The 24,072-nt window shown below is 31.8% G+C and overlaps 2 protein-coding genes across 2 annotated transcripts; one reads left to right on the forward strand and one right to left on the reverse strand.

Moving 5' to 3' along the window:
* Positions 1-1,854: 1,854 nt before the first annotated feature.
* On the reverse strand, positions 1,855-7,078 carry LOC126694680 (uncharacterized). The gene is made up of 9 exons (XM_050391069.1): positions 6,640-7,078; positions 6,272-6,424; positions 5,907-6,019; positions 5,679-5,757; positions 4,972-5,000; positions 4,493-4,586; positions 3,474-3,563; positions 3,137-3,326; positions 1,855-2,453 (listed from the first exon to the last, which is right to left on the reverse strand). Exons 2-9 carry the CDS (start codon positions 6,422-6,424, stop codon positions 1,969-1,971), a joined length of 1,233 nt encoding a protein of 410 aa, XP_050247026.1. The 5' UTR covers positions 6,640-7,078; the 3' UTR covers positions 1,855-1,968.
* Positions 7,079-17,628: 10,550 nt separating this feature from the next.
* LOC126694681 (septum-promoting GTP-binding protein 1) lies at positions 17,629-20,317 on the forward strand. Its single transcript, XM_050391070.1, has 6 exons — positions 17,629-18,201; positions 18,294-18,414; positions 18,526-18,622; positions 18,721-18,760; positions 19,210-19,293; positions 19,843-20,317. The coding sequence occupies exons 1-6, from the start codon at positions 17,857-17,859 to the stop codon at positions 20,005-20,007; spliced, it is 852 nt and encodes a 283-aa protein (XP_050247027.1). The 5' UTR covers positions 17,629-17,856; the 3' UTR covers positions 20,008-20,317.
* The last annotated feature ends 3,755 nt before the right edge of the window (positions 20,318-24,072 follow it).

The following is a 24,072-nucleotide window of genomic DNA, read 5'->3' on the forward strand; positions in this document are numbered from 1 at the left end:
TTTTTTTTTTTGGTTTGACATGGATTTTAAAAAAAATTAAAATGCCTAGGTGGCTTTTTAAATATTTAATTTTATATTATTATTTTAACCATGTGTGCATCAACCATGCAAAACTGTTTGTCACATAGACATTTTCTGTTAATGAGTTAACGGTAGGGACTAAATTGACTGCAATTTGAAAATAACAGGGACCAAATTAACTGCTACTAAAATGCAGGGGCTAAATTGACTATGATACAAAAATATAGGGATCAAAATGGTGTTTTCACCTAATTTTATATTACAAAATTTTGAAATTTAAATATTTAATTAATGATATATTTATAGATTTTTTATTATTTAGAAATTTTGTAAGCATGAAAGATGTAAAAGGAAAATATAATCTAATAATGGATTTATCACATCTGATAAAAATATATTGCCTCCTCAAAAAAAAAAAAAAATATATATATATATATATATATATATTAATTACAACTAAATTTATTGCCAAATTATATCCATACTTTATTTATGTACAACTCAAACCTATATAAAAATATAATAGATAGTTGATAAATTTAATGTTAATTATCAAAATAGACACATAAATGGATAAATCAATGATAAAAAACACTTTTTCTATAGTCATTATTAAAAGAAAAAATCTTCCTCTAAACTAAGTTAGAGAAATCTCCTCTTATTACATGTCAATTTATAAGACTGTTCACATGTATAAGAAATTACGATTTATTAAATTATTTAAGTAAGTCACATGACTATTAAATAAGTCGTGTTACTAAAAGTATAAGTGAATAATTTAGAGGGTGTTTGGTAGAATAGTTTGAGAAAATTGTTTGTAATTTTTTGAAATATACGTGAGTGAAAAAATGTGGAAAAATATGTATAATGTTGTGTAAAATATAAAAATGTGAATTTGAGATGATGGACCAAATAGACGCTTAATTTTTAAGTTGTCACCTAATAGGTTAGAGGAACTTTCCTCCAACCTAGTTTGAAAGAAAACTTTGTCCTTTACTGAACAGTTTTATAATTTGTTGAGTCACCTCACTACCTCAAATAGCCGTCCTAACTACTTTAATTTAGATTTTTATAATGTTTTGTTTTGTTTTCTTTAATTTATTTTAATTCATTTACTTATTTTATTAAGGAGGGGGTGGAATGGTACTTCTATGCCTCGTAATGATTAGATGCACACTTTTATATGGGAAATATACACTCTTTTAGGTTGAACAAAGTTGTCACTAAGGGGGTGTTTGGTTTGTGTTTTTAAACAACTATTTTCAATTTTTAAACAATATTTTACGTATTTCAACACACTTTTTCATCCATACATATTTTTACAAATTTTTTCAAACAATAATTTTCAGTTTTTAAACACACGTACCAAACGGCCCTAAGTTTCCAAAGGATTGTGAATTAAAAAATAAAAGTTCCCTTTTAAAATTTTCAATATTGATCCAGTACCAATTTAATACATCGTTTTAAATCCAATGTTTCTTTTGGCACAAACATCCAATTTAAAAAGAACGTGTATATTCCTTGGAGCTAACCTAAGACTTCTTCAGTTCTTCCAGTTGATACAAGAATGATTCTTGAGATCAAATAAGTCTACACATTTGAAAAATTATTTTTTGCATAGGAAGAAATAAGCCATACTTTTTTTTCTTTTTTCTTCTTTTTGAGAAACAAATAAGCCATACTTTAATATTAAATTTGAGATTTCTTTAGAATTGTGCAGTGTCTAAATCAATGAATATTAAAATTGACTTCCAAGCAAAATATTAGGCAATTCTTGAGAAGATGGCATTGGGATTTCTTTAGACTGCTTTCCCCTACCTTAAAGACAAAGAATAATATGGAAAGAATAATAGATAAGATTATTTTCAATAACAAAATTGCCTGCTAAGCTGATTAATAACTAGAAGAGACTATCTTCCAGTGATGATAATAATAATAATAATAAAACTAGAAGAGACTGTCCTTTAAACTTCCACCAGTGAGCAAACTGAAAAATGGATCTTCCATTTTACCAGTATTAGTTTCGTTTTCCTTGAAGTCAAATGTGGTAATATTGGTGGCTGATAGTGGAGGATTTTTCACATTTGGTGTTGATGCTGGAGGATTTTTCACCGACACAAATGCTACTTTTCTTGATCCGGACTTAGATTTTAACACATTTGAACTTGTAGAGGTCTTTGTGGCTGTAAGCAAACCATCTTCCGGTGGAAATTTCTTGCTTGGGGCAGCTGCAATGCCTGAACTGTCTCCTACTTCTGTATAGCTTTCAACTGCCTTCCCATCTCCTACTTCTGTACAGCTTTCAACTGCCTTCCCATCATCACTCTCCAGGGAAGAGCCTGTCAGTAAATCAGTCTTGTTCTCCGTGATATGAGATGGATCTTTTTTGTCCATTTGGGCTGCATCAACCCTAATGGGAACAACTTCATCGTCTAAAAAAGAGCCATTCAGGACTTTTGTAAAAAACAATAGCAATAAGATCCCATAAAAAAGCAGATAGCAGGAAACCAGCTGTAGAAAACTAGAAATTATAGACAGAATTACATTCTATTTAGTAGTATATTTATGATAGACTAAATTATGATTCATGATTACAAGTAATAATATTTATCTGGTTCCTACCCTACCAAATGGATACACACACATGGAGATAGTGTTTGAGTCTGTTGACAATCCAATTGAGCCCTAGGACCTCACTACATTAAATAAACCCAGGGAAACTGTAACCTTGAGTATGTGGAATTCCTTTGGATCTTGTACACAATTTATCAGACCCTGGTAAATCACTCTTCAGCAATAGATATTAAAATTATTCAATGAAGACACATTTCACCCAATGAATATCCAGAGTCAATTATAGCAGGGACTGCCACTGTTTGTGATTACTTGATGAACAAATTCAGCAGCAATATCAATCTTATTACATCAGAATAAAAAAAAAACATAACATGTAAATGATATAGATGAACGAACAAAGAATATTCTTGCTCCATAGGAAGTTGTAAGACGTATAGAACATGCAATTACACCTGAAACTAATTTTTCTAGAAAAGAATAAGGAAAGAGGGAGGGGGTGAGGACAAAAATAAAAGAGGGAAGCCATGAAAATGCTTACCTCCAAGAAAAGACTCAATACTTTGATACTTCACAGCAGATGCTCCTAAAGAAATGTCTTCTATGAGATCCCCCTCCTGACTTCCAGTCTTGCTCTTATGTGCCCTCTCAAGTAATACAAACTTATCTGATTTCCATACACACTCTAGGGTAGCAAACTCCTCATTGGTTGGGTAATATTCTCTGAAGACCTGCAAGGGTCATATCAAGACAAGAAAAAAAAATTAAGGTAAGAAAACAAGAAAAGAAATTCATATGCAAAAAGGCATCTAAATAGAGAAAAAAAAAAAAAAAAAAAATTAACCAGAAGAATTCATAGCACCTACACAGGTACCAACCTCAATTCCTTCTTGGGAAATCTTTACTGATTGCTTCTTCTGGGCAAGAGAAGAAACCATTTTGAATACTGAAACAACATCAAGTAGTATCTGTAAAAGGAACACAAGTAAATTGGAAAACACAGCTTAGTTACACGCTAAGAGCAGGAAGCTCCAATACAAATCTAAGAACTTCAACTCCAAAATAATGAGCCACTGAAATAAAAGACTGCACTAGCTAGACATTTTTAAGGAATTAAACGAGCTACAAGATGGATCTTCTAACATTCCTTGTATATAATTGGAAGGTTACTTTTAAGTGGTCATTCATTCTATAATTTGCTACTGTTAATTCTTAAGTAGTGTCATTTTTGTTGGTCCCTCTCAAGTACAGAGCTTGTGTACTTTGATGTGCTCTTTCACTACTTTCAATAAAATTCTTACTTATTCATTAAAAGAGAGAGAGTGAGTGAGAAAGAGATAATATACCCAAATATATTAGATCGTGTATCCATAAAGATAATAAAAAAAGGATAGTGCGACAATTTCTAGAAAAGAGCCCATCTTTTTTAGTTTTTTTTTTTTTTTTTTTTTTTTTTTTTTAATTCAATAGTTGGAGAAGAGGAGGATTTGAACCCTGGACGTCTCCAATGGAAACACCAGAAGGTACTAGTTGAGTTACAAGGTTTTTGGCAAAAGATCCCATCTATAGATGGGTAACAACTATGTCCAAAGTAGTAACTTCCTTTCTTAGTTGGGTAGCAGGGATCCTTGCCTGATAAAAAGCCTAGTTTCATTTAATTTCATTTTCTAACTGCTGCTGGAAGATACTCTGTGTACCCATGACAAGCATCTATGTCTTTTTCTTCACATATAACATCCAAATTTCTTACGTTAGGAATATGGGTATTCTAGATGGGACTCTTACATAAAACAACTTGATTAACAAGGTTGTATGCCTCAAACCAACACAATGTGGCTTGAATTCTCCAGAGAATTGTCAACTCTGATTCAGTTTTAGATGAAGAATAGAAACTTACTTGTTGAACCAAAACTCGAAGGCGTGCAAGTAGAGCCAAAATGGTCAGAGAAAATCCAATAAAAAAGGATCGAGCAAGCAAGATAGATATCTCACTTCACAATAGTCAAGGGTGAAAACATTACATAAATTTTTTTAAATAAATATTATGCAAGTTGGAAACTTACTATTGCATCATCCAGCTAATAAACTGTTTACAAGTATCAAAGTTACAGAGTGCATGCCAAAACAATGCCACAATTAAAGGTACCAAAACAAAAGAAAGGGAAAATATTTTTCTTTCATGATGAGTAAAAGGGAAATTAGTTATTTCATTTCTATAGATGCTTGATTTTAAATAAATAAAAAGACTTGGAAGTTGAAATAACAGCCAAAAAAGCCCAACTGTGAGTAAAACAGGGCAACTTTCAACAAAGTATTTTCTATTTTATAAACATACAACATGTACAAGTAACTATTTAATCAATAAACAAAGGATACGTAGCTGCTTTCAACATTGGCTCAACCATCTGCAAAAGAAACACAGCCTATATCAGTATATCAATCAAGTAATCCAAGTTAAACTGGTCCATTAATGCACTCATTAAATCGTATGGTTAGTTGCAGCATGAAGTGCTGTAGAAGCATTATTCAATTTGTTTGCCTCCCAAATAGTTAGAAAGCCAAGGAGCTGACCCCAATTTAGTTAGGAGTAAGGCTTTGTTGGGTTTGCTTCATATTTTTCATATTAAACTGTTATTTGATGTATCAAAACTTCTATTAGACACCATAATTACGTTTTTTGAGGCTAATTTTCACAAGAAATTAATGTAAGCTGATGGCTTGAATGATCATTGAGTGCACTCATAATAGAGTTGCCTAACCATTAAACTTCACAAACTGATGACAATCACATCTTCATATGGTTCAAAAGAAAAGATTTAGATCTTTTCAAACAAAAACACACAATTGGATAATTTGGATTGGGTATTTTATTAATAAACGAAGACAAACATCTAGCATAAAACATTTATTTCAGTAGCTTGAGTATTTGAGAGAGAGAGAGAGAGAGAGAGAGAGAGAGTTCTATCCATGTGTCATTATAAGCTTGCTATTAGAAAAGGCAGTAATGAGAATGAACGATAACTGCACAAAACGCTAAGTTCAGAGAAGAAAAGAGGAATTATAAGTGAAAAGCAAGACCAAACCTGTGATAGTAGGCGTGCAGCTCCCAGAAGTCGTTCCATAAAATTATATTTTCCACCATCACATTTTCTTCTCTTTAAACTGTGATAAAAATGAATCAATAACTAGAAACTAACATGTTACCTATATGAGCAAACCTATGAACATTTTCCATTGAAAAGTACATATTCAAAACTTAAATATGGGAGTAAATTTTACTATTAGGCTCAATGGAGCATGAGAAACTTTACCTTTCTAATAGATGCACCTTTTGTTTAGGTCTCTTCCCAGTGATAACCAGAAAGCAAGAACCTACTAACTCCTCCAACTTAGCTGATTGCAAAAGTCTAATATCCCTCCTCACCTGGCATCCAAAACAAGTAAGGTCAAGTGCACAAACCCATTAGAAATCCATTATTGCCCAGGAACCAAAAAGAAATAAAATTTTAATTCCTACATTGTTCATTATATGCTACCTAACAAAAACCCACCAGTAAACTTAACCATTTTACAACAAAGTCACAAAATTTCTTCTAATTTCTTGTCTTTTCATCAGTTTTCACATCAACCAAACAAAGGGTAAGCTTTCTTAAGAGGAAAGTAAAGAATTATGAACCTTCAAAAGATACTGGAAATACAAGCAACGCCTATGCTGGTTCTTGTTCTTATATACCATTCTTTCAAGAATGCCACACTCTACTTGAAGCTGCCCAAGCATAGATGTTAACCTCTGCTCAAGAGTTTCAACTTCTGAATCCATAGAATCCATCTGTACATGATTGTTACACACACATACATTGCTCAGTATTGTAACAAAACCCACCAAAAAAAAAACACAATGTGACTAAAAACATGTCAAAAGCACAAAAAAACTAAGCAACAGTTCAGTCGGGCATTTAATCAAACAGGTTATGTGCAAAAAAAGAAAAAAGAAAAAATCAATGAGGGTTCGGCGAATGGTTTTGCATAGCAATTATGGTTTACCTGATGACCAGAGAGCCACTGACTGACCCCGAAAACGCTATGGTTGATTGATTGAATATCGTAGGGGTTCGAAATTTTTTTTTTTTTTTTTAAATTAAAATTTTAAAACTCAGCCTCTAAGTTTCACTATTTTTTATTTCAGTCCTCGAAGTTTCAAAACATCCCAATTCAGCAACAGCGGCTATGGAAGGAAGCACAAAGATTTTCCATGATAACAAATACGGAAAATAGCTCCCTGGAGCCGCCGTAGTCGATTTGTCTTTGGGTTTCCGAAAATACCTCTCTTTCTCTCTCGATCTCAATCTCAATCTCAATCTCCTTCTCCCTCACGATCTCAATTTCGGTCTCCTTTTCTTCCCTCTTTCTCTCTCAGTAGAGTTAGGGTAGGGATTTTGGGGATGGGTTTTTTTTTTTTTTTTTTTTTTTTTCAAATTTCTGGATATTTTTTTAATTAACGTTTTTTAGATAATAATATAAAAAATTTAAATTTAAATTAGGGGGAAAAAAAAAAACAATGTAATTTTGGTAATTCAACGACAGCAGTGGACTAAACAGAAGTCTAAGGCTGGGTTTGGATCCACGTCCAAGTTTTGCGTTTTGCGTTTTGGATTTTTTTTTTTTTTTTTTTTTTTTTTTACACACGTTTCAGGGGACAAGCGCAACAGTAAAGGACTGTTGCGCTCTGTTTAGCCCTGTTTTTTTTACTTTTCTGTCAATCAGTGGGTCCATGCACTGTTTATGGACCCACAAATTTCATTTTTTATCAATTTTTTCATTAAAAATGGGTCCCACAGTACTATTCACACATTTAAAAATTATTTTGCTACAGTGTTTTCAGTTTTCAGTTTTCAGTTTCAGCAAAATAAGTTCTATCCAAACACACCCTAAATTCGGGGTTTTGAAATTTAAAATGACTGAAATGAAAGAAAACAAACTTAAAAGGTAGGTTTTAAAATTTAGCCCAACCAAAGATTTTGTATCATATGTGACTGTGAGAAAATTGGTCAATTAAGAATGTGATACAACATTATCAAAATCCAATGAAACAAGAAACATGTTTGCACAACCCAAAAAAAAAAAAAAAAAAATCACTCATTAATACATGTCTTTCATTTATTAGTAAGATAGTTATTTTTGACAAACATATCTCTTATTTATTGAATTTTGAAACCACTGATACCAAATACATTTTCATCATTCACAAATTTTTTAAGGGGGTTAAATTACACTTTTTCATTATCAACTATCACCTCAATTAACACTATGAACCATCAAAATGCACAGTTAAAACCCCAAAGTTATAATTATATTTCAATATCTCCTATTGTGCATTTTGGTGTTAAATATGATGAAACTTAACATTAAAAAGACTAATTTACCCTCTTTATATAATTTTAAAATAAAGGGGGTTAATTGTGCATTTAGATAATTTAGGGAGTTAAATATAATTGGGGTGGAAAAGTGTAATTATACACACACACACACATAGAGTAGTAATTCAAATCTTTGACATTTGCATCATGATAATTTTTTTTTTTTTTATCATAAAATCTAAGACACTAATTGATTTTTAGTATAAACAAAGATTAAAATACATATCTCTTATTTGAAAATAAGAGACTTTATCAATTAAATTAATTAGAACCTTTACTTAGATGTGCATGTGAGGTTTAATTTATTACTTTTTAATTTATCAAAAAAAATTAAATTTTAAAACTATAGGTTTATATAAATATATATATATATATATATATGTATATATTACTTTAGGGTTTCATTTCTGACGACCTTAAACTATAGGATTTAAAATGAATTTACCCAAATATATAATTTGATCTCTAAAATTTTTGTACTCTATTTCAAAAGGTCATGCTCAATATTCAAAACTCTTAATTTTGTATGGTTTAGGAGATGTAATTGATGAATAGTTTTATCCCCACTTTTTTTTTTTTTTTAAAGAGACTAATTGTGTGTTTAGGACAAGATTATAAGCCAACTTTTTTATTTTTTAGCTTTGTTTTTAAACTTCAATTTTTCTTATATTTTCAAAATACAAGTATATTTTAGCACACTTTTTAAAACAGACACCAATTTTAAAAATTGAAACTACGATCCATCACTTTTGTTAAAAGACACTATTCTATGATTGCACCGAATCACAACCTATGACATTCTATCATTCTGTCCATTCTTTGTTGCTTACTCTTTTGATTGTGTTAATCCACGTGCTAATAGAGCTGCTTCTATAATGGCATATATGGGAAAGGCAGAACTTCGTAAGTGTGGCTTGAATGGCCTCCTTTCCCTAGGTCCTTTCGTCGTAAGTCGTAACTCAAAACAATGTATAAGTTTTTCCAACCTTATGAAATTCCACTGCTCTCTTATCACAAACACTCCTATATAGTAATTATTGGTTTGTTGTATCAAGTACAACTTGGTATGCTTGTCAAGAGATACTCAAATATTTTTACAACCCATCTTTTTAGGCCTCTTGGGCCATTCCTATAACCAGGTGGAGACTGAATTTAATTAGCAAAAGTCACCAATAATTACAGCTTGAGATACAGGTGGAAAAAAAAAAAAAAAGTAATTTAAGCTGTGAATTTAAATTAAAACCAATAACAATAAATTAAAACCAATAACAATTTATTACTTATGATCTGTTGTGAGAGTATTTTTAAAATACACAATTTAAGGTAGTTTCTTGACATCTTATGAGTTTCTATTTTTCTAATCACATGACTTTTGGTGTTCAATTATTCTAATTAACTATCTTATTCATTTGTTTCTCAAAAAAAAAAAAAAAAAAAAGCTATCTCATTCATTTTTTATTAAAATCATTAACTAAAAGTAGTTGCGGGGAAAGACACACTAAAATGCTATAAATTTATTTCCATTTGAGTAGTCTTTATAATATTTTGATGGGAAGGGGATGAAAGCAGTTGATTAGAACAATTGGATATCATGTAATTGAAATTTTAGAATTATATATATATATATATATATATATATGTTATCTTTAATTTTTATTTATTGTTGGCAAGGCGATTGGGTTGAATGGGTTTGAAACTTTGTGTGGAGTACTTTTATTGCAATTATCTACTAGGTAACGTGTAAAATCCATCGTTAATTAATCTTTGCTTGCAATTATTGCTATATGATAAATTCATGTTTAATCTTTATGTCTTGTCTCTTTGACCTTGATTACTCATAGTCATATTATGAGCATAAGGAGATCCATATATGTGTTCTGTTTTAGTTGTTTTTTAATAAAAGATAAAATTTCTATTATAATCTAATCTAAGTGTATATATGTGTGAAGTTCCTTCTTAGAGACTTGAATCTCGGCCCTTACCTTTCACACTCACAAGCACTTATACTTATGAAGTAACCACAGCACCAAAGGTACACGGTGGTAAGAAAAATGAGTTTGGTTTTAGTTGTTAAGCATGGGTGATGAGGTTAGACCCATTGATTGATTGAACGGCTTTTAGGCTTATTGGTTATGGTCATAATCATGCACCAACTTTTGAAAACCTTCCAAATAGATAACAAGATTCGTTTGCTCCAAACAGCTTCTGAATCTCTGGTCACTCTTGCAATTTGCAATGCATGTCACAACTTCTAAAGGACCCATGCAACATATAAATATATATATATATATATAAAATTGTATATTAGCAAAAAAGAAACATTATACTTTTCATAGAACGTTAAAAAAAAAATTGTTACATCAAATTTTGAATGCTCTTCTTCCCAAAAAAAAAAAAAAAAAAAGGTTTTTGAATGCTTTTACTTCCTCATATTAGCATTTTAATCTTCAGAGAGTGTTAACTAATTAGAACTTAACTTTCACAAATGTTATTAGATTAAAACAACTTGGCAAAAATAAATTTTGATTAAATTATTTTATGTAAATAAAATTTTTCAAAATTAAATTGAGCCTTTTTATTTTTTCACAAATCCTCTTATTTGGTCTTTAGTTTATTATATTTATTAATTTAATGTGATTTTAAAAAAAAAAGGTTTATTGTACATTGCTTAGTCAAAATATAATGGGTAATTTTTTATTTTTATATAGAGTTTCAATCTATGAGGTTCGATCATGATATTTTTTTTTTATTATCCGATCAAGACACTAATTAATTTTTTTATACAGGTGAAGATCTTCCAAATTTTTTATTAAATAACAAGAGACTTTATAATTATCATTAATTAAAGTTTAAACTAATTAAATGGAACCCAATATAACGGGCCTTCTAAAGTTTGAAGTGTTATTTGGTTCTCGATTCTCGAAGCATAGCAATATCTTTTTTTGGGAGACTCAAAGAAAAAGAAGCTTTTGTCTAATATATATATATATATATATATATATATTGATAAGAGAGCTTTTGTCCAATATTTGTTTTTTCTTTTTGTGTTGGACCTGTTGGTAACGTAATTTATATGCTTACTGCCAAAAGCAAAATCCAAATTCTATACGTCCAACAAGCAAGAGCCAAGAGGTGATACATAGGTAACATAGCACCTATCCTAAAATCTTTAGCAAATTAACATTTATCCACAAACACGTGTGTGTATATATATAATATATAGCAACCAAAAGAAGTCAACAAACTAAGAAATGAGAACATATAGTTTATATGATAAAAAATTTTTAAATGGAAAATATTCAAAATATTAGTTTTGAATTTCCGCTTTCCCTAACTTAAGGTCAAACACTCACTTTAGGCCCAAAAAAATAAAAGAAAAATTAAATCACTTTTTTGACCCTTAAAGTTTAAGGTTATTTTCCTTTTGATTCTATTAATTTTTATTTCATATTTAAATTGTGGTTTCATCATATTTGTGACTAATTATCTCTCCTTTTGTGCCTCAAAACGCAAGCTTCAATAATAGCTTGTCTAAAGACTCGATGTTTTTCTCAAAAAAAAAAAAAAAAAAAGGAAAAAGAAGAAGAGAGAGAGAGTAAAAGTGAAAAAAAAAATCTCAAATTTAATGTATTAAAATAAAATAACCCTAAACTTTAAGGGTTAGAGTGTAATTTAGTTTAAAAAGTCCAAAACAAACACAAATAAAGAAATAAAAATCATACACTTAAAACCATTCAATACATAGTGTGGGAGGAACGAATCTTCCCCAAATCCGTGAGGGTCACGTACACCTGAACCCAAACCCAAAGCAAACAATTCCTTCTTGGGGTAGATTCGTTCCTCTCACAAAAAGGCACCTTTTGGGATTTAAAGGGAAACCCCCACCTTCCCTCTTCTACTTTTATAGCGTTGAGCCTAAGCGAAGGAGTGCATAGTGCATGCGTGCGCAGCTTTTGAGACTTGCTCACATCACACACACTATGGTACACCCTTAGGCCAGGTGCTTATAAGGCAAGGGTGGAAGGCGTCTCTCTCCAATGTGGGATTGAGCAAATCTGTGAGGGTCACACCTAAACCCAAAGCGAATAATTCCTTCTTGGGGTAGATTCGTTCCTCCCACACATAGAATATTTACTACAACCATATTGGACATTTTAGGACGTCAGTTTTACTAATATTTTAATAACATAAATCATTTTAATTATAAAAAAGGGGATAAATTACACATTCTCCATTTTTTTTTTTTGAGAAACTTACATTCTCCATCGATGTTTCATGAAATGAACTTGCCCAAATTACGGATGAAATGACACTTCCCTTTGATGTTTGTATAAATGTATAAATAAGTTCATACCTTATTTTCCTATTTGAATATTCCATTTAATTTTTTTTTTTTTTTTTAAAATCTCATCCAAACCACCTATAAAATAACACCCCCTTTGATATTTGTATAGATGTATTTATAAATAAACATAATTAGGTATTTATTAAAATTTTTACCTAAGTTGAATACTACTAATATTTGTTTTATATTTTTGTCAACTCTTAAAAAAAGTCACGTAAGGATATATTTGATAGAGTATTTAATTAATTTATTTTAGTAAAAGTCACGTAATTTTGTTGTTGTGATGCAATAGATTATCTTATGCATACATTTTTTTTAAAAAAATAAAATATGAATAACCAATTTTATAGAACATGACATACTTTTTCATTGAAATTTATATTTGCACCAATAATAAGATTTTTTAAGAAAATAAAGATTAGTTTTAAATAGACTTAAAATAGTTTTGAATAGGTCAGAAGGTTCGCATTTAAAGTTTTACTTAGTAATATAATAAATATTTTAATTTATTATATTACTACTAGTCTCATCATACGCGTTTTGCGCATGCAATGATTTTTTTTTTTTTAATATGGTATAATTTTTTTTTTTTTTTTAATTTTGGATAAGTTTGTTTTCAAAACATATATTAGTAAGAGAGTATTCTATTTTGTTTGCATTTTAAGTGGAATTGGAAATATATTTTTACCGGGTTGTCCTCAAGTTTTTTCCGGTTAAAAGTAAGGTTTATGGATATTTCTGAATCACATAAAAGTTTAGTTCAAAGAGGAGAATCCTCTTATAAATAGTATAAATATACTTAAACTTATTATATTACTATGTAAAACTTATTACAAATTTATTATATTGACACTTGACATAGTAATATAATAAAATTTTAATTAAGTCTTAGTAAAATTTATTATTTTACAAAATTTATTATAATACTATGTAAAACTTATTATCCAACAAATACATTATAATTGAGATTTGAGAGACCATTTGGCCAAGTATGGACAACGCCAAATAATTTGGCATATATATATATATATATATATAAATGTTTGGGAAAAGTGCCATTTTGACAAACTTTAAGAGAGAGATTAATGAAATTTATAATAAAAAATATAGATAAATATACAAATCACATGTCATGACCGACAACGTAAAAATCAATTAGGGTGTGCATAAGCTGGGTTGGGTTTTATTTCATATTTTGTCAACTCTTAAAAAATTGTTAGAATGATATATTTGATAGAGTATTTAATTGATTTATTTTAGTAAAAAAATATTTTGTTACTTTTGAACTTAATTTTGTTATTGTGATGCAATAAATTATTTCATGCGTAAATTTTTTAAATAAAATATGAATAACAAAGTTTTTTAGAACATGACATACTTTTTCATTGAAATATGTATTTGCACCAATAATAAGTTTTTGAAAGAAAATTTAAATTAGTTTTAAATGGACTTAAAATGGTTTTAAATAGGTTAGAAGTATCTCACATTTAAAGTTTTACTTTTACATGGTAATATAATAAAAAATTTAATTTATTATATTACCATGTAAAACTTAATTATTACTAATGAGAATTTATTATATTAACACCTGACATAGTAAAACAATAAAGTTTTACATAGTGATAAATAATAAAGTTTTACATAGTGATATAATAAATTTTTAATTGAGACTTTGTAAAACTTAGTATGTTACAAAGTTTATTATATTACCATGTAAAACTTATTATTCAACAAATACATTATGATTGAGATGTGAGAGACCATTTGGCCCAAATAATTTGTCATATATAATATAAATGTTTGGGAAAAGTACCATTTTGATAAACTTTAAGAGAGAGTACCACTGCATACTCTTAGTGCGATGGTTACTCTATAATTATAAGTATTTGTGGGGTGTGAAGGGGTAAGGGCCAAGGTTCAAGCCTCCAAGAGGGAGTTTCACACACATATACACTTAGATTAGATTAGAGTAGATTCTAAAAAAAAATTAGATTAAACTAGAATTTCTATCTTGTATGAAAAAAAAAAAAGTTTAGTGATATATATTTATAATAAAAAATATATATAGATAAATATAAAAAAAATCACATGTAATGACCAACAATATAAAAATCAGTTATAAAATACTTATTAGCTAATTAAGTATTTTATAAAACTATGAAGGAAAAAAAAAAAATCCTTTGAAACTACTTCAAAACCAACCAACCAACCAACCAGAAAAGAAAAGCTTTACTATTCAACCATTTTGAAGCCATTCAAAATTGACGCATGGCACAGTCTGACTCAAAACTTTCTAAGGAAGAGGAACCATCACGCAATTGCATGCCTTGTGCTTGTGCTTGTGCTTGTGCTTGTGCCACCATCATTGAATTCCTTAAGCTTTTCACCCTCTTTTGATGTGTCAACAAATCAATGTCTGACACGAAAAAATTGAAAACCATTTTATCATGATCATGATGAAGGACTATACCTACTGATACTTATTTAATGTGTTACAATAGAAAATTCTTAACCAAACTGTTGATTAAAAAGCACAATCATAATTATGTATAACTTGATAAGATTAAGTTCCCTATATATTTTAATCATTGCAGTTTGGAAATGCCTTTTTCAGTATTCATATACCTACCCAGCAGATTTCCCACATAGCAAACAAACTGGTATATGAAAATGATGAGTTAGGTGGAATTTTATTCCAGATGTCCCATTGGACCTTGCCTATATATGGGGGTCCTTTTCCACCAAATACAAAACACCAAACCAATAGGGGTTAAAGTGTTCGATTCAATAAGGGATGGTAAACCCTGATTATAAATTATTAATGAGTTCTTGTATGGACAAACATACTTTTGTATGCACTTTGTTTTTGACATAACTTTTACATTAATTAATGTGTGAACAGATAATGTTATTTACACATAAGTCCACTGTTAGTGGTTATGAAAATTAATTCAATCACCACTTGACATGTGTATTAATTAGTTGTGACAAAATATGTGTTTTTAGATTTTTTTTTTTTCTACTAATCAAAAAAATTATGTATGCACGTACTGATTTAAGATATGTGACTTTTTTTTTTTTTTTGATTGGAATGTGACTTTTTTTTAATACACCTTGAATGTGATTGAATAAACAAAGACAGATGTGGACTTGCCTTTTTCAATTTTAAAGGGAAGGGGAGGTGTTTCTAATTTCTATGCATGCAAATGGCTGCTATGCTATCTGCCTATCTCTCTCAAGGGAAAAAAAGAACAAAGGGGGTGCTCTCTCTCTCTCTCTCTCTCTCTCTCCATATATATATATATATATATATATTATTTAAATTAAGTAGAATACTTTCATTTGTGATGAATAACAATTCAGTTTATATAAATTATACTATATAATATAAGAGCATTATCATGTGCATATGGCTATTTTAGCTACACACGTTCAAATTGAGCTTCACCCCGAGTATGTATTGCTAAAAATTTTTAGCAATTGTGAACAATAAATTTGTATTTATAACAACTACTTTAGCAAGTTTGTATTTATTTTTTTATTCATTTTTATTCTCACTTTTCTCTTCTCTCTCCTCTCTCCTCTCTGACTCTCTCATTCATTTTTTTATTTTATTTTATATTATTGATTGTGTAGTTTATATTATTTTATTGTGTTGTATGTAAAAAAAAAAAAAATTAGATGTTGGGTGTATTGTTAAATGAATTGGTAAAATAGATATGATAGTTTTTTAGAATGTAAATAAATATTTTTTTTTAGAAACCTGAATGTGAATACTCTAAGAGATTGGTAAACTTTATATATATATATATATATATATCCCACCAAACCAAAACAAAAATGGGACTATTATTTCCCCCCCTAATTAAGATGGTTGAGGGGATCATTCATAGTCGTTCTACTTCTAGGTAGACATGATTTAATGTACCTCCTTTTACTATTGAGAAATCAATATTAATTTGAGGGTGTAGACGGTGGGAATAATATTTAAGTATTACTATTAAAAAACCTATTTCCATAAAAGCAAAGGCCCTAACACTAATTAATGGGTGCACCTAATGAATACTAGTACTAACATCTCAAAAAGTGTGAAGAGGGACAGAACAACAGCAATAGTATAGAGGTTGATATAATATCACATATTATAAGAGGGTTAATGGGGCCGGTAAAGAACAAAGAAATTAAATACCATACTGGTTGGTTGAAGATAAAGATCCATCTCTTACCAAATCAATGAAAGAAAATTTAAACAAATATTTTTTTATTTTACTCATTCTTTATTGAAACGGAAAAAAAATAAAAAAAAAAATAAAAAAAAGGTGAGGGGGGAATGTGTAATTGTGTTAGCTAGTGCTTACAGCTTTGGCCTTTTAAATCCAAAAGGGTTAAAATTCTCTTGATCTAGATCCACCAATCAACTGTGAGACCGTTCTGTGAAAATGTTCATTTCATCATTAATCACGCCATAGATTAACTATTTAACGTGGGAGATATTATCAAAATCCCATTTCATCCTATCAATTAATAACTATTCAATTTTTGAAACTTTCAGAAGTCAGTAGATTTAGAAATAAAAACTCCAATAATCTTAGCACTGTAATGTAATGGGATCTTTAATCTTTATATCAATTATTGAAGGTAGAAATGAAACTTACTAATTCTTTCCAAATGTAGATTTGCATCGGCTTATGAAAATCATGGAATACAATGAAAATAAACTATGAAAATCATGGAATACCAAATAGACTTACAAATTTAGGAAACTATAGTATTTTATATGCCTCTCTAAAAAGATATGCAAATAGATTTTTTTTTCTTGAATATAATAAGGTCTGTTCGGTACATAATTTTAAACACATGTTTTCAATTTTCAAACAATATTATATATATTTTTACACACTTTTTCATTTACGCATATTTTAAAAAAATTAAAAACTATTATTTAAAAACGTAACAAATTAATGGGCTAAAGTTGCACAGAATTTCATTGCATAGCATCTCTTTCCCATACAAAAAGACTTTCCACCGTACATGATTCCTGCCTATTATAAAACTTATATTCTTTGGGGCTTCTTATCTAGGCCACATCACAAAGATGCTTGGTCTGTGTGCATGTCGACAAAGTTTTATCACTTTAAAAAAGCTTATATGCAAACATCTTTCACCACTTCAACACGCATGTGAAATTCCCAAACAACCCTTCTATATGAAATGACCAAAACACCCCCTCACACCATATATCCAAAAAAAAACTTAAAACTTTCATACCTTGACCCAAAACAAGCCAATTCTACGTAGAAACCCACGAAGCCGGCAAGTTGGACTGTATTGGAAATCCACAAATATTAAAAATACCGGTCAACCGCCCCCCTATAAACACAGTAACCTCCCCCTTCAGCCTTGTTAGTTCAAAAAACATAGTACCACATTTACAACAACATTAGAATACAGACTCAAAAACAAAAACAATGAGAGAACAAGAAGGTACCTACAATCTTCATGGCCAAGTTTATTCATGGAGCAGCTAGAAAGATGACACAACTTTGTCGAAAAGTTGTTCATGTCAATATCCGGTGGAGAATAGTAGAAAGGGTCTCGTTTATTAGGCAATTTTTTCGATTCATTTGGGATAGAATTATAGTTTGTTCAATAGGGAAGTCGACTCAGTACCGGCGGTTGTCCAGCCGGGGCTCTTTTGCGCTGCCGCCGGAGGCCGTAGAGGCGGGTTTGGGATTGGATGAACAAGCCAGCACCACATGTAGTGAGCATGACTTGGATTCGGATTTGGTTACCTTGAAAATCAGCTTGTTGGGTGATTGCCAGATTGGTAAAACTAGTTTTTTGGTAAGTAGATTTAGTATTTAGTGATTAGCTTCATGAAATTTTAGCTTCAAAACATGATTTACTCCATCTAATATGATTTTTTTTGGTTGAAGATCAAGTATGTGGGAGATGAGCAGGAAAAGAGAAACTTGGAGATGGCAGGATTAAATTTGATGGATAAAACTTTATCCGTACAAGGTGCCCGGATTTCATTGGAAATATGGGATGTGGGAGGTATGTTAATTAATTTTACTAATCTTGTTTGATTTTTATTTTTGGTGATTATATAGTCATATTTTATAACTTCAAGTAATATGATTTTTTGGTATATATATTTGGATGTAGGTGACCGCAGATCACTGGACCATGTTCCAATGGCTTGTAAAGATGCAGTAGCAATTTTGTTTATGTTTGATCTTACTAGCCGGACTACACTAAATAGGTATGCTTTATAATTTTTCTTATTCTTTTAAATGAAAAATAAATCTCAATATAATTATACTGATATTAGTAGAAGCTTGTGTTTTTGTTCATTTGCAGTGTTATTGGATGGTATAATGAAGCAAGAAAATGGAATCAGGTATGTAAGAAAACATTAATTCTGCATTAGTAGTTAATATCAGTTATTTAATATCGATGTATATGTCAGTTTTACAAATGGAAAAGGTTGTTGACATAGCAAAGACTATAGTGACTACTCCATTAATGTTAATGAGGCTTCAATTTCTTCTATATGCCATTAATAATTGACATTTTGAAAATAAATTGCCTGATTGAGGAAAGAGAAAGAGACATGAAGTAAGATACAATAGTTTTTCTGTCATTATATAAATGTGAAAATGATTCTCCCCACAAAAGAACTTTGATTTCAAAGCTGATACCTGTGGCCTGCAAAATCAGTGCCTATGATTCCTTTAGTTGTCTTTTAGAGTTAGTGGAGCCCCAAAGTTCATGATTGAGCACTGTTATGAATATTGGATATGAATTTATATCTAATTTATATTTTCTTTTCTTTTCTTTTTTTTGCAGACTGCAATTCCCATAATAATAGGAACAAAATTTGATGATTTTGTTAGGCTTCCCCCGGATTTGCAATGGACAATTGTGACTCAGGTAATTAAATGTTTCCCACAAAATTGTTTCATTAGATAGTTTATTTTGGATATCTTTTCTAAAGTGGGATCCAAGTCCAACCCAATTTAACAAATGGGGTTTTGATAAGTTACATTAAAAAAAAATGCACTTGATTAAAAAGTTAAAAAAGCAAAAAAAGTAAAGTAAGTCCTTTAGTTAATCTTCTTGAATAAGAAAGGAATAATTAGTAAATTAATGTTGGCTAAACACTGCAGTAGCTTTAACATTATTGCAGATAATATGTGATTATTTTCAACCCATATTCCACGTCCAAGTAGGAATATGAGAATGTTCTAGGAACATAGGTGAAGACTTAAAAGTCTTCCTTTGTCAATCTTTGAGAATTGGAAATTTGACATTTGCCAAATCCTATTTCTCTCTCCGCGTTAGGGAGGGCCACATGTTTTGTAAAGTCGTGTCAGAATTTAAGCAAAGAATTTTGGTTAAAGATTAATTATAGGTAGCTTCTATCAAAGTTTATATATATATATATATATATATGATATTGATGGTTTAATATACCTACAGGCCAGGGCATATGCAAGGGCAATGAAGGCGACGCTTTTCTTCTCAAGTGCAACCCACAACATCAATGTGAACAAGATTTTCAAATTCATTATGGCCAAGCTCTTTAACCTGCCGTGGACGGTAGAGAGAAATTTGACTATTGGGGAGCCCATCATCGATTTCTAAGGTGTATTTTTGCTCTGACCCATGTCTGTACATAGCTGATCAACAAGCCCAAAAAAGAAAAAGAAATAAAAATGTGTTAAATCCAAGCAGATTGTCTCCGCTCTCTAGAGCTGACCTCCTATTTGTCTTTTTTCGTTTGTTTTTTTTTTTTTTTTTTAATTTTTATTGTGAAAAGGAGGATGGTGATAGATTTTTTCTCCTTACTGGCAGATATAGGTGATAATTCTCTATGTCTGAGAAAACATTATGTTACTGGTTGTAGTAGTACTTTTTAACAAGCAAAGAAATACAAAGATCAGACTATTAATTAGATCTCTCTTTTCTACCTGTCAACTTGTTTCATATTTTGCTTTATCCTTGGTAGAGGGGCATCTTCTAATGGCACATGAATCAAATCTAAGTGTTAAAATAAAGGAAGAACATAAAAGATTATTGAGAGAAGAGAGCAAAAGTAAGGGTTTTGCGGTTCAACTAATGGCTTACATTTACAAGGGAAACCCTTAGTGACTATTGACTACATTTTTACCATACAAAGGTGAATATTACAAAAAAAAAAACTAAAATAACATATACATACACATAATGGTTAACCTATATGGGCCATTGATTATACCTTATTAAAAGATCATTGATATGCCTTGATTCAAGGTATAGTAAGGGGCCATGATTAAGACACGTGCACATACATAGAAATAGAGGGCAAATGCATTAAATCATATGAACATGTGAGTATACGAATATTCCTCCTCAAACTACCCAAGGTGGATTCTTGAGTTTGGAATTGTATTTTCGTGGAGAAAAACATAACCATGAATTTCCGGATTGGATGCAATTAGATTGAGCATATTGTGAAATGAACTATGCAAAACACTAGTCATGGCAACAAAAAATGTCAATCAACGACTAGAGAATGGTTGTACCACTGACCTAAAAGTGGCTACCATGGTAAGAGAATGACGCTGTACTAGTGGCTTGGAGAATATTAGCAGAGGAATAAGTCATGGTGAAACAAATGTGTGAGTTGGCGTATTTCACATAAATTGAACCCAAAAAAAAAGTGATACACCAATTAGTGTGACGTAAGAGTCTCAAATGGGAAAATAGACCCTAAAAAATCGAAACCTATGCGAAAACGTTAGTCCAAAAGCGCCATACTCGGAGAGAAGTAGTTATGTTGAGACACTAATCAACAATAGTGTCCAAATGATGGTCAATGATTTATGATTCTAAGTAGCCTAAACGATGGTCAATAGTGATTGAGCTAAGCAGTGGTGGACATAGACTACTTGAACCCTTTTGAAGTCAACATAATGGCTATGATGCCATGTCAAAACAAAAGGGGGGAAAATTAGAAAGAGAAGATGAGAGCGGAAGCAAGGATTATAAGGTTTGAACTTGATGAACAACATCCACACACACACACACAAAAACCCTTAATTAATGGTTAGATTTTTACTATTCTAATTTTCTAAATGATATATTACAAGAATCCTCTCTCTCTCTCTCTCTCTCTCTCTCTCTCTCTCTCTATATATATATATATATATATGTACATACATAATGGCTGACTTATATTGACCATTGACTGTGCTTGAATTAAAGATACTGGATATATCTTGATTCATGGCATAATAAGGGTCATAACTAAAATACATATACATTAAAACATATAGGATAGATACTTAAGTCATATAAAGCATATGTATATACCAACACCAGAGTAAGTTTACATTCCACAACATGACATAAAAAAATTTATTAGGTAGGATTGTCTCACACTCCTAATATCCACACTTTATACACACCAAATAACCAAATACTATTTGTGGGGCCAGAGAACTTACAACCCGGCCCACTCTCCACTAAGGCCCAGGGCCTGTGCCGAGGAGGGTATTTGCTGAGGACGAGTAGGGAAAGACCAAATAGCCTAGAGACACAGCCGAAGATGACCCTGTCCTCGGCATCCCAAGACTTCAAAGGGAAGAGCGACATCTCGTCGAAGGCTGCCTCCAAAACGCCCCCAGAAGAAGAGGCGAGTAGAATGGGACCCACATGGGGGTACAGAGTGGGTGTGGTTCAAGGTAAATACATCACCTCCGCATTGAATGCGCCCATAAACATCCTAGCCATATTAATGAGAAAAGACACCTAAACAGTGTGGTTTCGGTTAGTGCAACTAACAAAAAGCAGTGGGAGGCGGCTGATGAGACAGGTATTCGAATAGGAGCCTGCCTGATAAACAGGTGGAGGGTCAGGATCAACCGAGACAGGTTATATAATGTAAAGACTTGTGCACCAAAAAGGGGGGGGGGGGGGGGCTTCCAGACCAGGGAGTCCTAAGAAAGGGAGAAGAATAAGGATATGAAGTTCCTTGAACAAGGTCTTAAGACCGGAGCCACTCATGATGTACCAGAATAAATTATTGTTGAGCACGTCAGGTTTATCCTTGGGTAAATCGCTATGAACACCATGACTAACCAGAGCCTCCTAGACCATATCGAGGAGAAAGACTTTTCGAGCAAGCATAGTCTATTTCCGTATGAACACCACGACTAGCCATCGTCCGGTGACCAAGGCCTAACCTTTCATACCCACACTCTACAAATTATATTGTTTGGGCCTTCTAATGTATGAACCCAATATCGTTTTGGGGTCGTTACGAAATGAGTTCTTACAATTGGCGCCGCCTGTGGGAAGGGTTATGTGTTGGCACAGGCGGTGGGTCAAGAAAGTCCCCCTATCACTCCCAACAGCCCGTTGTAGTGTCCTAACATAAAGTTCCATTAGGGGTTACGTTTTTCCATTAGGGGTTACGTTTTTCCATTAGGGGCTACGCTTCGAAGTGTCAGTAGCGCGGATGGTTCTAGGGGCTTGGCCGAGGGGCTAATCCTCCTAAACCGATGTCCCACACCTTGGCTGAGGGGCTAATCTCCCCAACTTAAAAAAGCTAAGTTTTGGACAGAACCAAGGTATTGCATGGTTCTCGGACTCAAACCTGTGGGGAAACCAACTACTTAAAAAAGCTAAGTTTTGGACAAAACCAAGGTATTGCATGGTCCTCGGACTCAAACCTGTGGGGAAATCAACTACTTAAAAAAGCTAAGTTTTGGACAGAACCAAGGTATTGCATGGTCCTCGGACTCAAACCTGTGGGGAAACCAACTACTTAAAAAAACTAAGTTTTGGACAGAATCAAGGTATTGCATGGTCCTCGGACTCAAATCTTTGGGGAAACCAACTACTTAAAAGCTAAGTTTTGGACAAAACCAAGGTATTGCATGGTCCTCGAACTCAAACCTATGAGGAAACCAACTACTTAAAAGCTAAGTCTTGGACAAAACCAAGGTATTGCATGGTCCTCGGACTCAAACCTATGAGGAAACAAACTACTTAAAGGAAATCTGGATACCAAGTTGGACCTAACAACACACGAGACATCTCGGATGATGCCTATATCTCCATTGAAGGAGGTTCAGACACGAGTTCAATGCCCTATGGGTGCGGGTGAGCTAGCATTCCGATACATGATTCTAAATATATCGTATGCATAACTATTTATACTTATTAAGATAACTAGTTCAAAAATCATAAGGTCTGTAACAATAGTAAGTATCGACGAGGGCAACTAACATGTAATCAAAAGGAAAGAGGAAGAAAAGAATTTCATATATGTGTTCAATAGGTTCAACTACAAGCAAACTATAAGGTTTTCAAAATAAAAGAGAAACTAGGTAATCATTAAACTAAAAACAAATGCGGAGGCTGGCCGGAGTTTCTACTTCTTCAATTCTGTGTCGGCCATATCCTGGGAAGGCAGAATAGGACTAGCTTCGACGCCCTAAAGGACAGTCCCTTCTGGGGAAGGCTGAGCAGGATCGGTGTCGGTGCTCTTGGGGACCTCAACGAGGGGAATTGCCTGCAGGGGCTGGGCAAGAATGGCTGGCTCCTCGGCATCAAGAATCTGAGCACTGACAGTCGGCTCGGCACCTTCCTTGGACATCTCGGGATTCAGACTTCAGGTGCTTTCGTCGCATCAAGAGGATCTCCTCCATCGGTCAACTCGCC

This window comes from Quercus robur, chromosome 8 (assembly GCF_932294415.1).
Source record: "Quercus robur chromosome 8, dhQueRobu3.1, whole genome shotgun sequence".
Taxonomy (NCBI): Eukaryota; Viridiplantae; Streptophyta; class Magnoliopsida; order Fagales; family Fagaceae; genus Quercus; species Quercus robur.